Source organism: Gavia stellata, chromosome 2 (genome assembly GCF_030936135.1).
Source record: "Gavia stellata isolate bGavSte3 chromosome 2, bGavSte3.hap2, whole genome shotgun sequence".
NCBI classification, from domain to species: Eukaryota; Metazoa; Chordata; class Aves; order Gaviiformes; family Gaviidae; genus Gavia; species Gavia stellata.
This window is the reverse complement of record NC_082595.1, coordinates 34,318,695-34,338,250: the sequence shown is the minus strand read 5'-3', so window position 1 is coordinate 34,338,250 and position 19,556 is coordinate 34,318,695. Positions and strand designations below refer to the sequence as shown.

The window sequence follows — 19,556 nt, the reverse complement described above, 5'->3', positions numbered from 1 at the left end:
GACTGGACTTTACCAAACCATATTTCAAATGCTCAACTACTTTATGGATTTCATCATGACCTTCCCCAGATCTGTGATGACATGGAACGGTTTAGTCCAAACAGCAATAAGGAGGCCAAATTACTCTTATAGTGAGACCATGGAAGTTATCTGAGTCACAATCCAGATAGATTTCACACTTTTTTTGCTTCGTATGCATCAAACAGTGAAGTCTGCTTTTCAGCAGTAACAATCAAAACATGCATGCACTGTGTCCACATATGCACACACATAGGAAAAAAACAAGACTAGCATTTCAGGGTTTTTAAGTATCTGTGTGTTGTTCTATGCAAATATGTTGGGATTTTGTCATATCTGAAGTCAAGGTCTTAGATCCCATGAAAAGCAGCCATTGAGAAAATGAAATGTGCCTGCTGAAATAATTATGAACCATTACGACATGATACTTTGCATGTACCAAGTCACATTTTGACATTATGCAGCATTTTTGTTTCATTCACTGGGCATGGTTGGTGGAAAGTAGCGCCATACTTAAGCTGCTAGGGAGCCATTGCTATTGTGAGATGCTCAGTTTTGAAAAAAAGACGAGCTTGACATCTATCATCCTGCATTTCTTTACGTCTAGCTTTCTATTAATTTAATCATATCTTACAAGGCTGTCTGCATCAATCCCATCTGGTGTCTCTAATAAGATCACAAGCTGCAACTGAATGTTCACACACAAAATTTCTAAAATAAATAAGAAGTTTGAAGGGTTTTTTTACTAGTTTTTGGTTTTCCTGCTAATGCAAATGTCTAAGTTGTCATCAGAAACTAAGGTCTGGAAAAGCAATGTTTATCGCTTTTAAAATTCAGGAACCATAAAATGAAATATTTTCATGTCTAGTTCCAACTAACTTTAACAACAGACCTGAACAGCATGCACAAAACCAGCAAATATTTATGCCAAACGGGCAAATACAATTGCATTTTCCCTCTTCACCTGGGCATTTGCATATTTTGTGTTAGCAGTTCAGGCAAAATATTTGGATAATGTGCACCTTGACATATACCAGATGATTATTTTTTCTTCAGAAAACAGCTATTATTCAATTTGGTAACTAACACTTGCCTCACTTTTGCAGTTCTACTGTACATGATCTTGTTGATTTAAATGATTGATGATTAAACTGCTCATCTGCATGACATTAAGTGCACCTTTTGCAAAAATAAGCCATCATTCAGGATGTGTTCTGAGTGCAGTGACAATTAACATAATACTTTTTATTATTCTAATGCTAGCTTGATTACTTAAAAAATAATATCATTACATAGGTAGCCTAATTAGTAAATGACTTGCCTCCAGCTTGCATGTTTCCAGGACAGATAAGGTTAAATATTTTCCTTTACGTAAAAAAGCAAGTTATTGTTATTGCTTGTCAGGAGGAAGTGGTGATTATTTCAATTTAACTCTGTACGTTTAAATAATGCTGTTATTTCTTGTTTTTCGAATTAAAGTGTATTCCTGTTGAGGCTGATGGTAAATGTGCTTGAGGCAGCCACAAAAGAATGTAACAGAATCACACATCCTCTTTCACCTGATCTTCAGACAATTTTCAAATCTGGTAAGTACTAAAATAAAATAGGTAATCTATAGTGTATGTATGTGGGAAGAATGTATTAAACCAAACATGTACCTAGGAGTGCACTCACAATGGTGGGCAATGCTTAAAAAATACTTATTGATTCCCTCCTGATACTGAGAATTTTTTTCCTTATAAAAATCTGTCATTTTCCTAAAGTCTTTCTTTATCCATTGTCTTTTGCTTGTATAATTCAAATAATGTATTTATATTTAAGATTGTAGTTTAGTCTTAATTTGAGTACTCACATATTGCTTTCATAGTGAAAAGAAATATGATAATGCATATAAAGTGGAAAAATAGTAAGCTAAAAAATGCAAGGCTTACATATTTAATATTCAGAACATAAGTGTGTTTGTGTGCACATGCAGAGACATGTGCCCATATGTAGTATATATACAATGTTAGAACACCACCCCTTATATATATGGAAATTTATTTTTTCTAATTACCTAATATATTAATACTAAATAAAGCCATAAATATGCAGATTATAAATTATAAAGGTGCTTATTGAAAGACTGTTAGAAAGATTTAAATTGAAAAGAAAATTGTTTATAGGAGTTCTGATTGAACTTCCTTTGCAGCCAGTGCATCTTTTTAATAACTTCAGTGAATGCTGTTTCAAATTCAGAAAAGGAAATCAGCTCAAGAGATTTAAAGCAGGTGCTAAATGTGATCTCTGCAATTCTAGCTTCATTTTGAGCCCTTCTCTCGTACCAACAATCCTCAAGAAGCTTTTGCTGGACAGTGGAGGTCCTTTTGTGTATAAATGTGTGACTGGTGGTGCCCTTGTGGATTCCTGTAGCATCAGGGAGAGTACACAGCTCTCCCATGATGAGTAGTTCTTGCTCCCTACAGGCTTTCCGCTGAGCTCTTCTGAGGACTATGGAGCCCTTCTTCAGTGCTAATCTGAAGAGGTCTCCTTTCTTAGCCCTCCTTGCAGGCTGTACGAAACACCCATGCTCCATTTCTCCTCAACACCTTCGCCCTGTCTTCCTTCTACACGTTCTACTGATGTTTGAGAGCAGCTTTGGCTAAGTGGAATGAAGAGCGACTGTTTTATAGAGAATAGATGTTGTCAGGCTCTCTTTGTATATCTTAACCATGTATGTCCTAGAAAGATATGAATGACAGATACCTAGAAACGTATTTTTCTTGCAACAGTAAAATAACAGTTTCTAAAATCACAGCCTAGGCAGGTACCCCTTTAGTGCTGTCTAACTGAAGAGTTACTGCAGTTGCAACCAAATGCAAAGGGTAATAGAAACCCCAAGCAAGGACATGAGTGTCTGGCTGGCTGGGGTCAAAGGAGGGTAAAGCAGCAGATGGAGAGTAGAGTTGCTCAAAGATGGGCTAGGGGACCACAGCCCCAGATGAACTGTACAACTTACCTGCTTGCCTTATACATCTTTGCACTTCTGAGAGACACTTTTAATTGTTTAAAGCTTGGTTCAGAAGGTGTTCAAGTGCTTTCAGGCTGTTATATTCCTGCAGCTTCTAAAAATCAGCTTTGAAAAGCCAGCAGAGGAAGCTGGAGAGGTGGTTAAAGATCTATTTAAAGGGCAGGAAAACCAGAGAAGGTGTGATGCTTATGCAACATCATATAGTATGGGTCTTTACCCATCTGCAGCCTTCTGTCACGAGCCAGCCTCCCCACATGAGTCATAGAGGGTCTCATCCTCATTATGCTTTTGGAGAGTGTTCAGTCCTTTCCCTCCCCCAACTTCCCAGTTATATCTGGACTGCATCTGCCCCACTTTTACAGATTATCTGTCTCTCTCTCTTTCAAAATTCAGGTAATTCCCAAACAGGAAGGATTTGTTTATCTAGGCTTAAAGCTGACCCATGTGCACTTCCTAATTAGCAGCACAACTAGCAAAAAGCAGAGAAACTCTAGACAAAACTGCCATTCACAGCCTTAGCAAATATGGGACCTCATGTCGTCCACTCCCTGCAATTACTGCATTGCTGGTATGTACCGTTCTCACAGAGCAGCTAATGGAAAGAAGAGGAGGACTGAACTCACACAGGAGAATGCTGAAGAACTAAATCTCGTGTCCATGGCTTCCTGTGTGAGGTTAAGAAGTCATTTAAGACCAGCTTTGCGCATGTGGCCACCGATGGCATGTTCCGCATTTTATCTGTCTGTGACTTTAAACTCTGTGGTCTGATTTGCAGAAGTCTGAGCTTGGCTGCAACCAGAGTCAATGGATTTTATCCTTTACATAATTGAAGTCCTTCATAATGCTAAGCACTCTTAAAAGTGATGTTGGAGGGGGCAGGTTTCTCAAACTGAACATCTCAAGTGGATACTTACTGTAGTGACTCAGTGCTCAGGTTCCTTCCCTGTAAAATAAAGGTAATAATACCTCCTCACCACAGAGTGTTGTGCAAATTAATTAATTACCATTTGTAAAATACTTAGGTATCACAATGATAGAGAAAATAAATTATTTTCATAGAGAGCAGTCTATAACACGAAGATCTGTGCACTGAACAAAGACAAAACAACACTAGTGCTCAGTCTGTTCATATGTTGTGTACTAACCTTTACACTGTGAGAAGCAAATATCCTGGCACTCTTGATTTACATCAGTAGTGTAATAAAAAAGGGGAAGTAATGTGATGTTAAAAGTGCTGACAAACACTGATAAAATGCCAGAGTGAAAAAAAAAATTGTTAAAGTGCAGCGTTACTGTTATGGAGTATAGTGAGGTAGTGTTGTTTATTTGTTCCATATTTCCCTCAATACACTGATTGCCATTGTCATGCAGAATTTCTGAAAGTAAAATTTAATTTACTCTAATCTCTTGTGGTGCAAAGTCAATGTGAAGTAAGAGTCACATATTCTCATATATCATTTATTAGCTCTATGAATAAACATTCCATATGTAAGATTGTGCTCTTAATGATATTGATACAAACCATCCACTTCACACAACTGCACATCGTGCTGCAGAGGTGTGTGATTTGTTGAGATGCACCTGTGTATTGTTGATATAGTTGAAGCGATGAGATTCTTCTTTGAATAAATGTTTTATTTCCAATTGTGTTTTTCTACTTGTTCACATTTCCTGTGCTGGTTTCCCAATCCAAACTACTTTATTTTCTTTTCAGAAATCCTTGGGAAAGTATTTTGAAGTTCTTCTCAACATATTTTTCTTTCTGAGAGGTGTACTGCCAAAATGAATTTTGTAAGTACTTAATTGATAAACTATATTAGTACCTCAGTAAAGCAATGAATCTCTCTAGCTCTTTGAGGCTGCTGGTCCAAAAGCTCTAGTCTCAGGAGTGATTAGCTGAAGAGATGTTTCTTACAGCAGAGTTCACTGTCAAAGCATATTGTTTATTGGGTTTGCACTCTCCTAATGTAACTACAGGTTTGGTGTTTGAGGTGCATGTAACTGTGTCTCAGGCTAGCCATCCTGGATTGCCTGTCTAGCTGAGTGGAGAGAAGTAATCATTTTTGGGCTTGATTTGATGTTAGTATGAAATTTATAATGTGCTGGAAAGGCCCGTTCCCCTCCTGTCGTGGTTTAACCCCAGCTGGCAACTAAGCACCACACAGCCACTTGCTCACTCTCTCCCAGTGGGATGGGGGAGAGAATTGGAAGAATAGAAGTGAGGAAACTCATGGGTTGAGATAAAGACAGTTTAATAGGTAAAGCGAAAGCCGCACGTGCAAGCAAAGCACAATAAGGAATTCATTCACTACTTCCCATCGGCAGGCCGGTGTTCAGCCATCTCCAGGAAAGCAGGGCTCCATCACGCGTTAACAGTTAGTTGGGAAGACAAACGCCGTAACTCCAAACGTCCCCCCTTTCCTTCTCCTTCTCCCAGCTTTATATGCTGAGCATGACATCATATGGCACAGAAAATCCCTTTGGTCAGTTGGGGTCAGCTGTCCCAGCTGTGTCCCCTCCCAACTTCTTGTTCACCCCCAGCCTACTCGCTGGTGGGGTGGTGTGAGAAGCAGAAAAGGCCTTGACTCTCTGTAAGCACTGCTCAGCAGTAACTAAAACATCTCTGCTTTATCAACACTGCTTCCAGCACAAATCCAAAACGTAGCCCCATACTAGCTACTATGAAGAAAATTAACTCTATCCCAGCCAAAACCAGCACACCTCCCATGACGGTAAAGGAAGCCTAGACCCCTACTTCAAGTTCAGACTTTTACACTGTAGAGTGTTCTGTGATGGCAGAGTAATCCTTTCTGCATAATGTATTTAAAGATGGAAACCTTTGGGCCATCCAGAAAGATTATCTCCATGCTCATAGTTTAATTAAGATTTTATGAAATTTCCTAGATAGTTCTTACAAGTTTCCTCTGCAGTGTTAAATGCATTTCTAACTGGGGTGCGTGGTCAGTGGAAACAGTGTAAAACATGTAGCGTTGGAGGAAACAACAGTGATGATGTAGACTATCTTGAGAAGAGTTTGATAAAGGCTTGAAGCTGAGACGTGGGAAGTCCTGGACATAAGTATTACGGTTATCATAAGGGAAATGCCACTTCCATTTCAAATCAGCAAGTCGTATAATATTTGTATACTAATTTTCTAAACTTTTCCGAAGTACCTTATATTTGTATGACTTTGTTATCTACCATTTTTCTAATCTATAGAAATTAGAGTTTAACACCTATGCTTTAACTGGTGATCTTCTTTTTTACAGACAGAGCCTCGTACCACAGATTATCTATATTATTCAGACTATGCTTCTCTAATCACACAGCCTTGTTCAAAATTGGAAGTCAGGATCTTCACAAAAGCATTTCTGCCAGTTGCGTATTCGTTGATTTGTACCATCGGCCTAGTTGGTAACATCTTTGTAGTGATGACCTTTGCTTTATATGAAAGAACCAAGTCCATGACGGATGTGTACCTCTTCAACATGGCCATAGCAGACATACTGTTTGTTCTCACTCTCCCACTGTGGGCAGTGAATTATGCTGCTGACAACTGGATCTTCGGTGATTTCATTTGCAAAATGACCAGAGGTATCTATGCAATCAACTTCAGCTGCGGCATGCTGCTTTTGGCCTTTATTAGCGTGGACCGGTACATTGCTATTGTACAGGCAACAAAGTCATTTAAACTCAGGGCAAGAACACTTGCATATAGAAAACTCATTTGTTTGGCCGTATGGGTATCATCAATTTTAATCTCTGGTTCCTCTTTTCTATACAGTGAAAGTTACAGCTTCTCCACCAATGAAACCAAAGAGATTTGTGATCACAGATTTGACAGAATGTCTGAAAGCACAATGCTGAAATCACTGCTGCTGTGTCTACAAGTTGGATTTGGATTTTTTATACCTCTCATATTCATGATTTTTTGCTATACGTTCGTTGTCAAATCTTTACAACAAGCACAAAATTCCAAAAGAAACAAAGCAATCCGTGTGATTGTATTAATTGTAGCTGTTTTCCTAGTTTGCCAGGTACCTTATAACATTGTTCTTCTTGTGACAGCCATAAATATGGGCAAGATAGACAAATCTTGTGACAACGACAAGATAATGGCCTATGCGAAATACACCACTGAAGCCATAGCATTTTTACACTGTTGCGTGAACCCTGTGCTCTATGCATTTATTGGAGTGAAGTTCAGAAGTTATTTTGTGAAGATAATGAAGGACCTATGGTGCATGAGATACAAGAAATACAATAAACGTAATTCAAGGACAAACTCTGATATTTATCATTCAAGGCAGACTAGTGAAATTCTGACTGACAATGGATCTTCTTTTACTATATAATACAATTTGAACAACATTATTACTGAAGGACTCTTCTCACCGAGCAACCCAAATCAGTGTCCCTGTGCCTGTGACAGCAACTCATTTGGGCTTCTCTGCAGCTCTAAGGGAGCTCCCATGACCTACAACTCCTTTCGGGAAAAGAATTAAGATTAAAGAATAACACTGTCCTGTGGAAAACTGAAATCTTATTCCCCTCTCTTAATATTCACGCTTTTCTAAAGTGCAATCTCTTAGAATTATCAGGAAAGTGGAGTTTACAGAGGAACCCTCCTTGTTTTCTAAGGAAAAATTGCATCTCACCTCTCCTACATCACTGAAATATCCCAAAAGTACTAAGTAAATAAATCATGTTATGTCCAGGCTCATTCTACTTACATTAATGTTGTTTCTGTCAATTACTTCTACCTGGAAATCCTATTTAAGTGTAGGTCTCCACTGTGCTTTTGTTGCAGACAGGTCACGCTGTGACAATACTAACCTAAAGAGATGGCATTTTGAGCAAAGTACGGCAAGGAAAGCAAACAGAGAAATGAAGAAACAGGCTCAAGGCTGCTGACATAGCTGGGCTTAGGTATTAGGTCTCGTAAATCTTTGCCCAGTTCTACACTCCACCTGCTCATTGGGAGTTGCTTACACCAAGGCTGAGGCTGGTCGAAACCAACAGTGACATGTCTACTAAAGAGAATACTAGAAAAAAAGAAAATTATTAATTAAAGAGAACACTGAAATATCCACAGAAAAGTTTTCTTACATCTTCTGAGATTACCTTCTGAACAGAGAATGGAGCTTTGCTTGAGAGATTCTTCTCTTCGTTCGGCACAGGATTCAGGTGCCTGAATCCATCAAAGCTGATAATGTGGTGAATGTCTCTTTGTGAAAAGTTGTTTCTTTCAAGCTGAAATTCACACTCCACTTTCTAAAAGGCAACAAACTGTACAGAACTGCAATTATTCCAACACTTCTTGTTGGAACTTGATCAGTGAGAAAACATGATGCATTTCTTGGTATTTAACCACCATTAGCAAAGTTTCTTTAGGAATGGATTTACTAGCACAAATATGCATATATGTAGTTTACTTTATTAGCTTCAAAAATTATTAAGGACTATATCTAAAAATAAGACCAGAATCTGACTTAATTCAGCCAGAATTTTTACTGAGTCAGCATTTGACTCGCTATGAATATAGGTATATTTATAATAAACACAATCAGTTTTACCCAGCCATGACTTTTCAGCAAATCCTCCATGGATCTTCTGCTCATTGAGTGAGCTTCACCACACTGTAGCAGTCACGGTGGGATGGCAAGGTAGACAGGAGCAGGAGCTGGAGGGCAGAGGGGCAGGATGGAGGAGAGAAGAGGAGCACCGCTATTTGCAGTGTGCTGAAGTACCTACCAGTCCTCTGCAGTTCTACTGCAATGGGAGCATAAACCATGATGATGTCTGGGTTTGCTGTTGTGTGGGACATTACACTCCTACGGCTGTGTAAATTAATGCATTTTGCAGCTTGCTGTTTATCTTGTTTTTTTTTTTTTTAAAGTTCATGGCTGAAGAGACAGCAGAACTTGGATCACTAACCTCATCATTCAGTGGCAATGCAAAGGGCCAAGAAAGACAGTGCTGGAGCTGAAGATCCCTTGAGGAAGGGCATTGATATGGCATGACACGAAATTAGTACTGCCTTGGCTGGTGCAGTCCATCCATTGTTTACAGTGCAGTGTGAGGTTTTTAACTATAAATGCCAGGTGTGATAAAGATTGCATATATTCATCATAACCAAATAGCAACTTAGGCAAGAGTATGATACAAAATTATGTAAATGCAGATGCATGCATTTGCTGTATATAGCACTGATGATTTTCTGGAATAGAATTCAACAACAAATAAAAAATGTAACTGAAAAGGAAAAAAATCCCCTCAGATCCAAGAGTTTCTTGCTACATGTATTACCTTGAAACATTCTCTTATTCAGTGCAAGATCTCTCATATCTGAATGACGTAGCATCTCTCCCTCAGAGGATGCCTGAGGGAGTGTGCCCTAGGGCGAGAAGTCCACGACTGAAGCCCACCAAGCGCTATGGCGGCTCTTGGGCAGAGCCCTGCAAGGCTCGAAATCATACCCCCACCCTCCTGCTGGCCCTGCTGCCATGCCTGCGTTGGCCTTCAGCCACTGAACAACCCAAACACTGCCCCAGTGGCTGCTGGGGTGGGGTTGGGGGGCGAGATGGTGGCCAAGGGGCAGTCGCTGACCCTGTTCACGGTCACTGTCCCACCGGAGGGAGCTCACTGACAGACCCCGGGCAGAGAGGGAGGGCCCCGGGGCAGGGCGAGTGCGCCACAGCCTTCGTGAAGCGGTTCCTGGCTGAAGGGGCATCCTCCCTCAGGGGTGAGGGAGGAGGAGGAAGAAAGCAAAGCTCAGTCCCGCAGGCTGGGGCCTTCCCGGGGAGAGGGGACTGCCAGGCTGCCTCGTGGGTCGCCAGCCCCTGGTAACCGTGAGGGACCCTCACAAGTGGGAAACGGTGGTGGTGGGACATCTCCCTCTCCCCGGAGGCAGCACAGCCTCCCGGCTGCTGTCCTGTGGGAGGGAAAAACGCGCACCGGAAATGACGTTGAAAAGCAGAAAACGCACCCATGATTGTCGTCAGTGAGAAGTGTCATGGAAGGGAAGGGGGACATGGTGCATGTGTGAGACCAAGACGGTGCTTGGGGTATGAATTGTGCCGATGTCAGGGCCTTGCGAAAAATCCCGCTTGAGGTACAGCCGAAATCTCCATCGCCCTGAACGATCACTCTGTCTCTGGGAGAAATGGGGGTGAAGGGTAGGACGGGCTCCCAAGGGGCTGCTGAGCAGGTAGAACCACAGCTCCAGCCTACGGGGTGCTGGCTTTCTTACTCAAATTTTGAGGGCAATTACAGAATGGAAGTATGGGTTCTTAAAATTTTAATTTACGTGCAATAACTTCTTACAGTTTTTTGTGAAATCCACTCTAAGGTAGAGAGCAAGACCAGTTTGGAGTGAACAACACTGCTCGATGTTCAGCAGCGGGCGGCTGTAGTGGCAGATTGGCCAGCAAATGTTGCTGACGGGCCCTCGGATAGTCTGTCTTTCCTTTGGTGGCCATGTCAGCAAAACTGACAGGTGAGCTGGGGTGGGTGTTGGGAGTTTAGGGCATGAAGAGAGGACAGATTTATAGGAACTTGGGTGTCACTTTCACTGCTTATGGAGTAACTTTTCAGAGCTTGGTATGGATGCTGCTTGTTATTATTATTTTCATGTTGTGGTGGCTGTGCAGTACACTGCGCATAGCAAATGCATGGTGAAATTTTCTTCTTTGTTGCATGTATTCCACTTGTTATTTTTGAAGAAAAAAGACTTGTTTTTATATAGGTCCTCATTTCCTACCATATTTAAAGAGAGAAGGATACATACTGTGTTGCGTCATGCTGTACATGCAGAAGGTGCGTCTTTGAGAAGACAATCCATATCTTCCTCCAGCTGGGGGCTGGGGCTGGGTTGTGGTATTGGCTGCATGTACAACATTTCTGCTTCTCCGTGGGTTCCATGCTGCTTTTGGTGACTCCATGGTGGCCTTGCTGGACACTTTCCGTTCAAGCATTTCAGAAGGAGGTAGGTCATCAGCGCACAGTGCCTTAAATAAAGTCATAATATCTCAGTGCATACAGCCTAAAGCTAAATCTGTTTTTGGACACATATCATCTTGAAAATGGACCCTATTTATTAATTGTCTCCCCATAAAAAGTGGCAGCTTTCTTCCCGTGGTATTTAAATTTCATGTGCTATCTTTTCTATTTATATATTCATTTTCTTAGAAGAGGGATAACTATAAGCTGGTGAACCTGCAAGAGAGTCACAGTGGACAGGCAAGATCAAAGTCATTTGGGCCTTGCTACTAGCAAGGAAAGGCAGAGGAAAGAAAATGAAAATTATATGCAAACATAGATAACTGTTGGAGATGATGGGTGGAAACTGAAGAGAAACACGAAAAAACAGTCCAGAGAGGAACATTTTTGTGATGGAAGGTTATTGATAATTATTAAGTACATAACAGCTATAATTCTGATTTTATTATTTAGACTGAACCCTGCTTTGGATCTTTGTAGGGCAATCTTGTTGACTAGAACTGTGAAACTTGGGGGGTGGGGGGGGTGGCGGGGAGGGGACACGGGGGTTTGCTACAAAAGTAGCAAGAAGATGGTATTTGAAGCTTTCAGAATTTGGACTGAATTGGGGAAAAAAGTTTTAGATTAAGTGAAAATGATAACTCTTTCAAAATGTCAAAACAGTTTGCCTCATGAAACATCTAAAATGTTTTGACATTTCTGGTTAGTTTTCAAATACTATAATAAAAGCCAAGGAAATGATTTCACAAAACCACGGAAAAAGGCTCATGATGTGTTTTTCTAGGCTGCTGCTGAGCAATCAGGGTATCGTCTCCGACCAAATCCTGTGGTAGGAGGTGGTACCTCCTGGTGGGTTCAGAGCTCATACCCTCTTTGAAGCAGTCCATGCAAAGTAAGCTCCAAAACCAAAAAACCAGGAGGATGTTTCACCCTTAAATTGTACTACACTGATAGCTCTTAATTCTCTTCTGGATGGTGTAGTTGCAGGCCCTTCAGGCTGAAGAGGAAATTAAATGACATCTCCTCTACTGTGGGCGAATGACACGAGACCTGGTGGTAATGATGTGACAACTAAGCAAGGAGCTGTTCTCTGGGCAGCTTTGAGCATAGTTAAGTTCCTTTTATGACAAGTTCCTTAAAACAAATTCTCCATTTTTGGTTGAATGAACTCCATTATCTAACCTGAGTTGAAAAATGTCTGGGATTTATTTAGTCAAGAAAACAAAACCTAGTCATTAGAAAGATATTTTGATGCTGAAAGTACTTATCCATCCAGTCAGGATCCCTTCCGCTACAAACTGAAAAACCTGTTGCTTGTGCAATTTTCTAGCTAATATCCATAGTTGGTTTTCGTTGGATTGATGGTGTTATGAAACCCAGCTGCATATCCTGATGCAGCATTCATATTTTTAATGAAATCATCATCTTCCATTATTTTCATTGCCTGAAAATTACTGAATCACTGCATTATCAACTTGAGCTATATACATAAAGTCGAGCTAAACAAGTTGAATTAATATTGTGCTATCAAAAGTTTTTAAAGCCCTCATTCAGTTTTAGTATAGCTTTGTCATTCCTAGATATTTATTTCAGTTAATACAAATTAATATAATAATATATATTTAATCTGTAGTAACTGGAATTTATTTATAAACTTGTGATTCACTGAGGATTAGGGGAAGTAGAGAACACCCAGCTTCTTCCATGAGAAACAATGGCTGAACATTGAATCAAGAGCTTTTCTTCAAAATAGAAAATACCTGTGATGTTGATTTCTATCAACCATAGACAGCCCTGATGTTTCAGTACAAAACAGTAGTTTTATTTGTGAGGAGTTTGTGCTTAGTCCTATATGGTAGTTAGGAATTATAAAGGAAAAAAGCTAGCTATCTAATTACCAGAAAATTGGTGATATTTTTTTGTTTCTTGGATTGGATTGGATCATCCAGCTGTGGTTTTGTTGTGATTTCTGAAAAACTTTTACAAAGATATGGAGCTGTTAAAGTAGTTACAGCTGGAACTCTATTGGCTAGCCTTGATTTTCTTTGCTCATCTTTTGCTAGTATTCAGTTTTTAACCCATGAATTTCTGGTAGGTATCAGATCAAGTATTGCTTCTAGTCCACGTAATTTGTTATTATTTTTTGCTACTATCATGTATGTTTTTATAAAAACAATTCTTAGGTTCTGTATTCCATTACAAAAATACAGAATGGAAGAGAAAAAGGAATACTAAGATACAGAAAATGTACTGTTTTTTAGAATGCATGAATGATGTGTATTTATGGCAGATGGTGTGATTTCTAAGAAGGATCCATTTATGAAAGTTAAAATAGTCTTATTAATGTATCCTAGGTGAATTATAATGTATTGCAATCATCTGCCTCATAAAATTTTAATAGAAAAATGTAAACACCTTTGTATTTATTTTTCTGATTCAGATTCAAAACGGATTCAGCTCATAACAACAGTGGTAAAAATAGTACTGTTTTCAGAGGCTTTTTCCAGTTTATGTCATTTTCAGACCAGTGGAAATATATGTTGGTTTTACACTTCAGAAGCAACTGCTAGTAATAAAGGACAGTATAGCAGGGATGCAAGTAGTCAAAACAGAGATTGAAGAACCTGGTGTACCTTTCACATTGTAGTTAATTTGGCATGAACACAGTGTTTGTTAATGAAAGTATTACACTCCGGGATTTTCATAAAACCAGGATTTTTTAACAGACTTATCAATGCAGGAAACGTTTTCTACTTTGTCTTCATTACCCTCTCTTGTTCTTGTCTTAGGCTGCACGCAGCTGCATTCATTACAAAATATTTCTAAGGGCTGTTGCTCTCAACAGTTTTCTTCCCTCTCAAGTTTTCTATAAATACTTGTTGTTTTGTAATTTGACTTTAAAATATGTTGTTGAAGAAAGCCATAGAAATCACGGTTTTAAGATGGCTTTATTGCTTTTACTGGAAGACTAAATTCCTTTTCACTTTTTCTGTTCTTTGTATTTATTTCCATAAGGGTACAAATTATTGTTTTGTAGTAATATTACAACACTGCAGAAACTTGTTAACTTGCATAAAATTGTAACTAAAGTTGCAAAATATTGGACATAAAAACTCAATGATAGCTAATTCCACTCACTTGATTTTTGTGTGAAATGTTATCTAAAATGCTTGCTTATTTGAACCTGAACCACATTTAAAATATTCATGCTCAGATTATCCTAAACTGACTTTCTGTCTCTTACATCTTTATAGATTTTAGGCCCAAAGACATGCTTTTAATCACCTAGTTTAGCCTTATAATATAATGATATGATTGTATATTATAACTATATAATGAATAATATATGTGCATTATAAGATTTACTTGTTGCTTTCCTCAAACCTAAGGTTTGTGGCTGAACTGAAATTGCATGAGATCGTTGCCTGTTCTCTCCGCCAGTAAACCCCTTCCTAGAGGGTTGTTGCTGCTGATTGTCAGTGAAGGAGGAAGAATGTGAAGAGCCCCATTTTCTCTGAAAATAGAGTAGTTTTTCTCCTTTCAATCTTTAAGTGTTTTTATCGGATCTTAATGTGTTCGATAATGGTAAGGTTTTACTTTGCCATGAAACGTTCACTGGCAACTGGGATGGCGATGTCTGGAGGGGCAAGAGCAGCTCTTGTGCAAAATCAGGTGCGGCTATGCCTCATTGAAGTCTCAAGAATTATGAAGGGCTAGGCTGTGTGCTTATTGTACAATTCCACAACAAGTATTTTTGCTGGTTTTACTTACAAAACATTCAAAAATATGTTGCTCTTCTGGATTTTTTTTTAAATATGGGATTTCATTTTATGACCACTGTGTTTCTTCCATTACAAAGGCATCAAGTTATTTAACCATTGCTACATTCTCTGAGGGCATTTATGGACAAATATTTCCTGCCAAAACAACTGTGTAAGAAACTCCTTGCCCTGAATGCCTTTTTACAAGCCTCATATTCTTAGGTAAGACTTTGTACCTGACTCTGAGTTCTGCTCGCACCTTTTAGCAGTGTTTTATTCACATGTATGAGCTGGGCTTTCAGCTTATTGAAAGTTATCGTGACTCAGCTGAGGGGCACCAGTGACCTCTCAAAGAGAGGTAACTTTTAAAATCTTAGCAAATATCAAGCTATGCCCCAAAATAATCCCAGAAAATCGTGCAAAGTGTAGGAAAAGAAGAATGTAAACATGGTTTGTTACGATTGCAGTAAGAAAGGCACTCAGACTCTGTAAGGTAGAATTCAAAATGCTATTTTATTAGAGCTAACACAATAAGAAAAGAAGAACATAGAAATAAAATAAGAAATCCCCAGTTACACATGCTAACAGATCTTTGAAAATAGCACTGTATTATTTATTATAAAGGTATCTATTTGATATACTTACAGATTAAAACTATGTATGACTTAGACTTTTTAATGGATAATGCAACATACATTATGCACACATATTTACCCTTCTTGAAGGAGGGGGCTGGACTAGACAATCTCCAGAGGTCTCAATGATCAGACTTAACCATCTGTTTTATGACTCTACTGACTGAAATAAGCAGGTTGCTTAGCTATCTTATCTTCTATTTGGAAAACTGTAATACGGAGAACACCAACCATCTTTATATTAACCGGGCATCAGATTTTTCTTAGTAAGTCAGATCCTTTTTAAGATAGTGGTTTTTTCTAACGGCTGGTGTGTTAGCATCTGAATGTCTGTTGGTTTTACTGTGTGTAACTACACATTTAGAAGATTCTTCTCTGCATTATACTAGTTTTATACTGTTGCAGTTCTGAAAATCTGTATCAACAGATTGTCATAGGTACTGATTTGCACTTTGTCACTGTCTCACTTAGAAGATTACTGAAAACAAAGGGGCTTTGCCCACTAAATTCAATCCTTGCTCAGTCTGTAAAAGTTAATTTCTTGTCTATATCTGTGTATTTTCAATTCACAAAGTTATATGATTTAATGATACAGTATAGTTCCATGAGGAGGGAAAATAAGCATGTGTAGTGCCACAGGAACTGCATTTCTCTTGTCTGAAACTTCTCTTTCTGGCTTCCCAGCTGATTGCATTATGGGAGAATATTGAAGGACAATTTCATTTTATGCATTTCAGAGTCTGGCAGCCAGAGCAATTTGTAATATTCACTAAGAGTAAAAATGCTCAAGGGATTTAAGTGAAGACCAAGTTTTGATACAGCACAGGTAGAATGAAATTATTGGCTGAGAATGTAAAAAAGTTCTGTATTTTGCTGCTTTATTATATAATGTGTGATCTCTGATAAGGTAACGGTTATTTGGTGGTGAATGCAGTGAATTAAGGTGGGTTTTTTTATTTGTTTGGCTTTTAAGTAAAAATATTTTTTTGTGTAAAAATTACTCCCAAATACTGCTTCATTGCAGAAATGTTCACATGAGTTTTATGTAAATTTTATGCATTCATAGCAAAAGCTAAAGTAACTGGTTTTAAGGAAAAAGGGAGAAAGAGGTAAAATAAAGGCAAATAAAGGAACAAATCTGGACTGAAGCACAAAATCCAAGCCAGAGACATTCTTCGAGCTTTGTAAAGGCCCTCACAGCAAACCACAAACCCAACAGCTCTTTGAAGGGTTGTGCCTGGACACTGTGGTTGTGAACAGTCTGTGAGCTTTCTTGTCACTGCCTTTGACCACCTGAGAAAAATTAGTATTTATTGTCAGGGCTATAAAACCAGGTTTTTAGGAAACCTCCTTGATTCCAGCTTCTCTGCCGACTTCTACCCCGCAAGAGAACCTTTGGGAATGCAGTTATCAGAAATGAGTATTCCTCAAAATCTGCTTCCTCCTACAAAGGCAGCTAACATGCCTAAGACGTAGGCAAACTTGGATACTCCAGAGTGCCTGATAAAGTCTCGAGTATCTCCAGCAGATAACTGGAGCACACAGGAATCTTGTTAGACATGGACTAGTTCATATCCTTCTTGCCTCAGGATGGGAGCCAAAGCATCCGAGTGGACTGAAAGGATAAACAAAAGCTACCACATGACAGCGCAGGATATAGGATCTGACAGCTACAAACATACTGGGCAATGTTTTTAGCATATGTTGGGATATGACTCTTCCCAGGGATCTTAATATCCCATAGAACCAGGCATCAGAAAAATCTCCTGGGGAAAATGCTAAATGGAAACATCAGCTGTTATAGGATCTGACATCAGCTGAGACACACTCATATTTACAGGGTTCTGGTTGCAGAGTGGTTTATGCTCCCAGATTCCTGGGTAGTGACTGCCGGTATCAGATGCATCATGTTTGGGTTGGGAAGCTTATCTGGAAGAATTATGCATGAAATGAACTTACAGTGAGATTTTAAAATATCCTTAATTAACGAAGAGCCAAAGGCCCAGCTGTCAAAATAATACTGCCCATGGAAGTCTGCCTCGCAAAGGAAATAGGGGTTAGTGGTAACTGGCAGAAAGTCAATTTTGTTGGTGTAAGCTGTATCCACGTTATTGCAGTTATAGTCTGTTATATCCAGTGTAGCTCCACTGGCAAAGTCCCCCTCTTGTTGATTTGGCTCAAGGTGGGTTGATAATTCCAGCTGGAAAAGTGGGTATCACAGTATAAACTGACCAAGCCAACTATGTGGTATCACCTAGGTCAGAAATCTAGAAGTGTTCCAATTTAAAAACTGTTTGCAGATCATAGTTACTCTCTTCTTGACCCGAGTTTGGAGGTTTGGGTGTATTTAGAAACTGTTTAGGCTTTTGATCAGTCTGAGTTTAGTAGCCAGTAAGGTATAAAAAAAAAAGCCACTGTTCATGGATTATGGATTTTTGAAATTTCACATTTAAAATCACGACATGTTGTGAGGCACTGATACTATCCTGAGAATCCCTTAAGATTACTTCAGAGACCATGCATTTCTTTTAGGTGTAAAATTATATTGGTTGCTACATTTTTAAAAACCATCTGTGTGCTTAGATTTGTTTTAGTCTGTTTGCTCACTCAGAATAGTGTAAGGTTTCCCTCTAGTGGTTAAAACCCATACAAATTGTTTGAAAGTGTAATGCCGTTTCTGTATTACCTTTTTTTTTCTCATTTTACATCACAAAGGATGCACAGGAATGTCAGACCTTAAATAGATGTTATTACTTTGTAGATGTAATCAAAGCTTCTTTGCAACTTGAATGAACAGAGACATATTACAGAGCACAGCGCAGTCACACAGTTCACCTTTTTCCCAAAGCCAGACCTTTTTTCATTGTTGTGGGCTTGAGCTGTCTTTGTGTAATGGAGAATATGTACCCGTTTATATCAGTACACAGTACCATTTACTTGAGCTTTCGCTCTCGGGTAGGGGGTATTCTCCAGTTAATAGAGATCTTTTTTTGCTTCGTAGCAGATACCAGTGTCTGCAGAGAATTAAACTCTGGCCCTTTTTTACTCTACCTGCAAACCTCTCTTCTTCTAAGACACAGCAAAAGATAATACAAGGGAAAAAGCATCACACGCCCATTTCAGAATTTCAAGCTCACTTGCTGGGAGCTATTTGGTGAATTCCTCTTCTGTCTAGGGATTAATTTATAGAAATGAACAACAGGAGAGGAAGTTTGAAATCCATTCTCAAGCTGCTTTTAATTACTATTCTATTTTTGAGCTAAATTATAGTGAGTTGCCCATGCCTACTTGCTTTGTCTTAGGGAGGTACTGTTTTTGCTGCACTTGCCAACAGGTAAATTGATCCTAGTTCCACCCAGAAAATTCTGCATATCCTTAATTGCCAGGGATTAAGCAGAACTATTGAAAAGGATTGCACTGACCTTGTTGCAGTCCCTTGCAGAGGCAAATGTCTTTATACGTAGAGCTTTCTCTCCAGATTTACTTGTACTTGGTTCTGACAGCTTCCTCATAAATGCCGTGTAACCAAGAAGTGTATTTATGTATATGTTTGTATACATGTATTTATATATTATTTATATATTATGTATATATTAATACACTTATGTAATGCTTCCTAGTTTGTGAACTTTCAGGTCTCACGTTCATCCGGCTTTTTTGTGCCTTAAAATGCTTGTCAGAGGTCTTTGTGTCCTAAGTGTTCCTGCTGCTTCCTATTTGTCTGCTTCCCAAGACTTTGGGATCACCTCCTCTGCTAGACAGCCCCTGACTAACTGTACAGCAGGGTAGACTACAGGTCATTTTGGACTGAGTTTTGCTCCCATTATATTTGCTCCCATTATCTTTTTGTCTTGTATATGAATGTTTTTGGCTACGAGAGGACTGCCAACATCTCACCATGTTAGTCCCATGGATGCCGAGTCACAACCCCGCTGTGGGACAGAGGGTTGGTATCAGAGGCTTGGATAAGAAATGGGCAGTGAGAGAAATGTAGCATATATATAACATGAGACCATAAGAAAAACTGCAGGATACTTTTGCATTTCCAGAGAAACCTTTATTAGGACATGTTGACCTATCTTGTTTAGCTTCATGGAATTTGTGACCACCTTCCACATTTGCTTTCAATTC

At 39.1% G+C, this 19,556-nt stretch overlaps 1 protein-coding gene across 1 annotated transcript; it reads left to right on the top strand.

The window, feature by feature from the left end:
- Positions 1-4,810: 4,810 nt before the first annotated feature.
- CCR6 (C-C motif chemokine receptor 6) lies at positions 4,811-7,383 on the top strand. Its single transcript, XM_059835829.1, has 2 exons — positions 4,811-4,819; positions 6,298-7,383. The coding sequence occupies exons 1-2, from the start codon at positions 4,811-4,813 to the stop codon at positions 7,381-7,383; spliced, it is 1,095 nt and encodes a 364-aa protein (XP_059691812.1).
- The last annotated feature ends 12,173 nt before the right edge of the window (positions 7,384-19,556 follow it).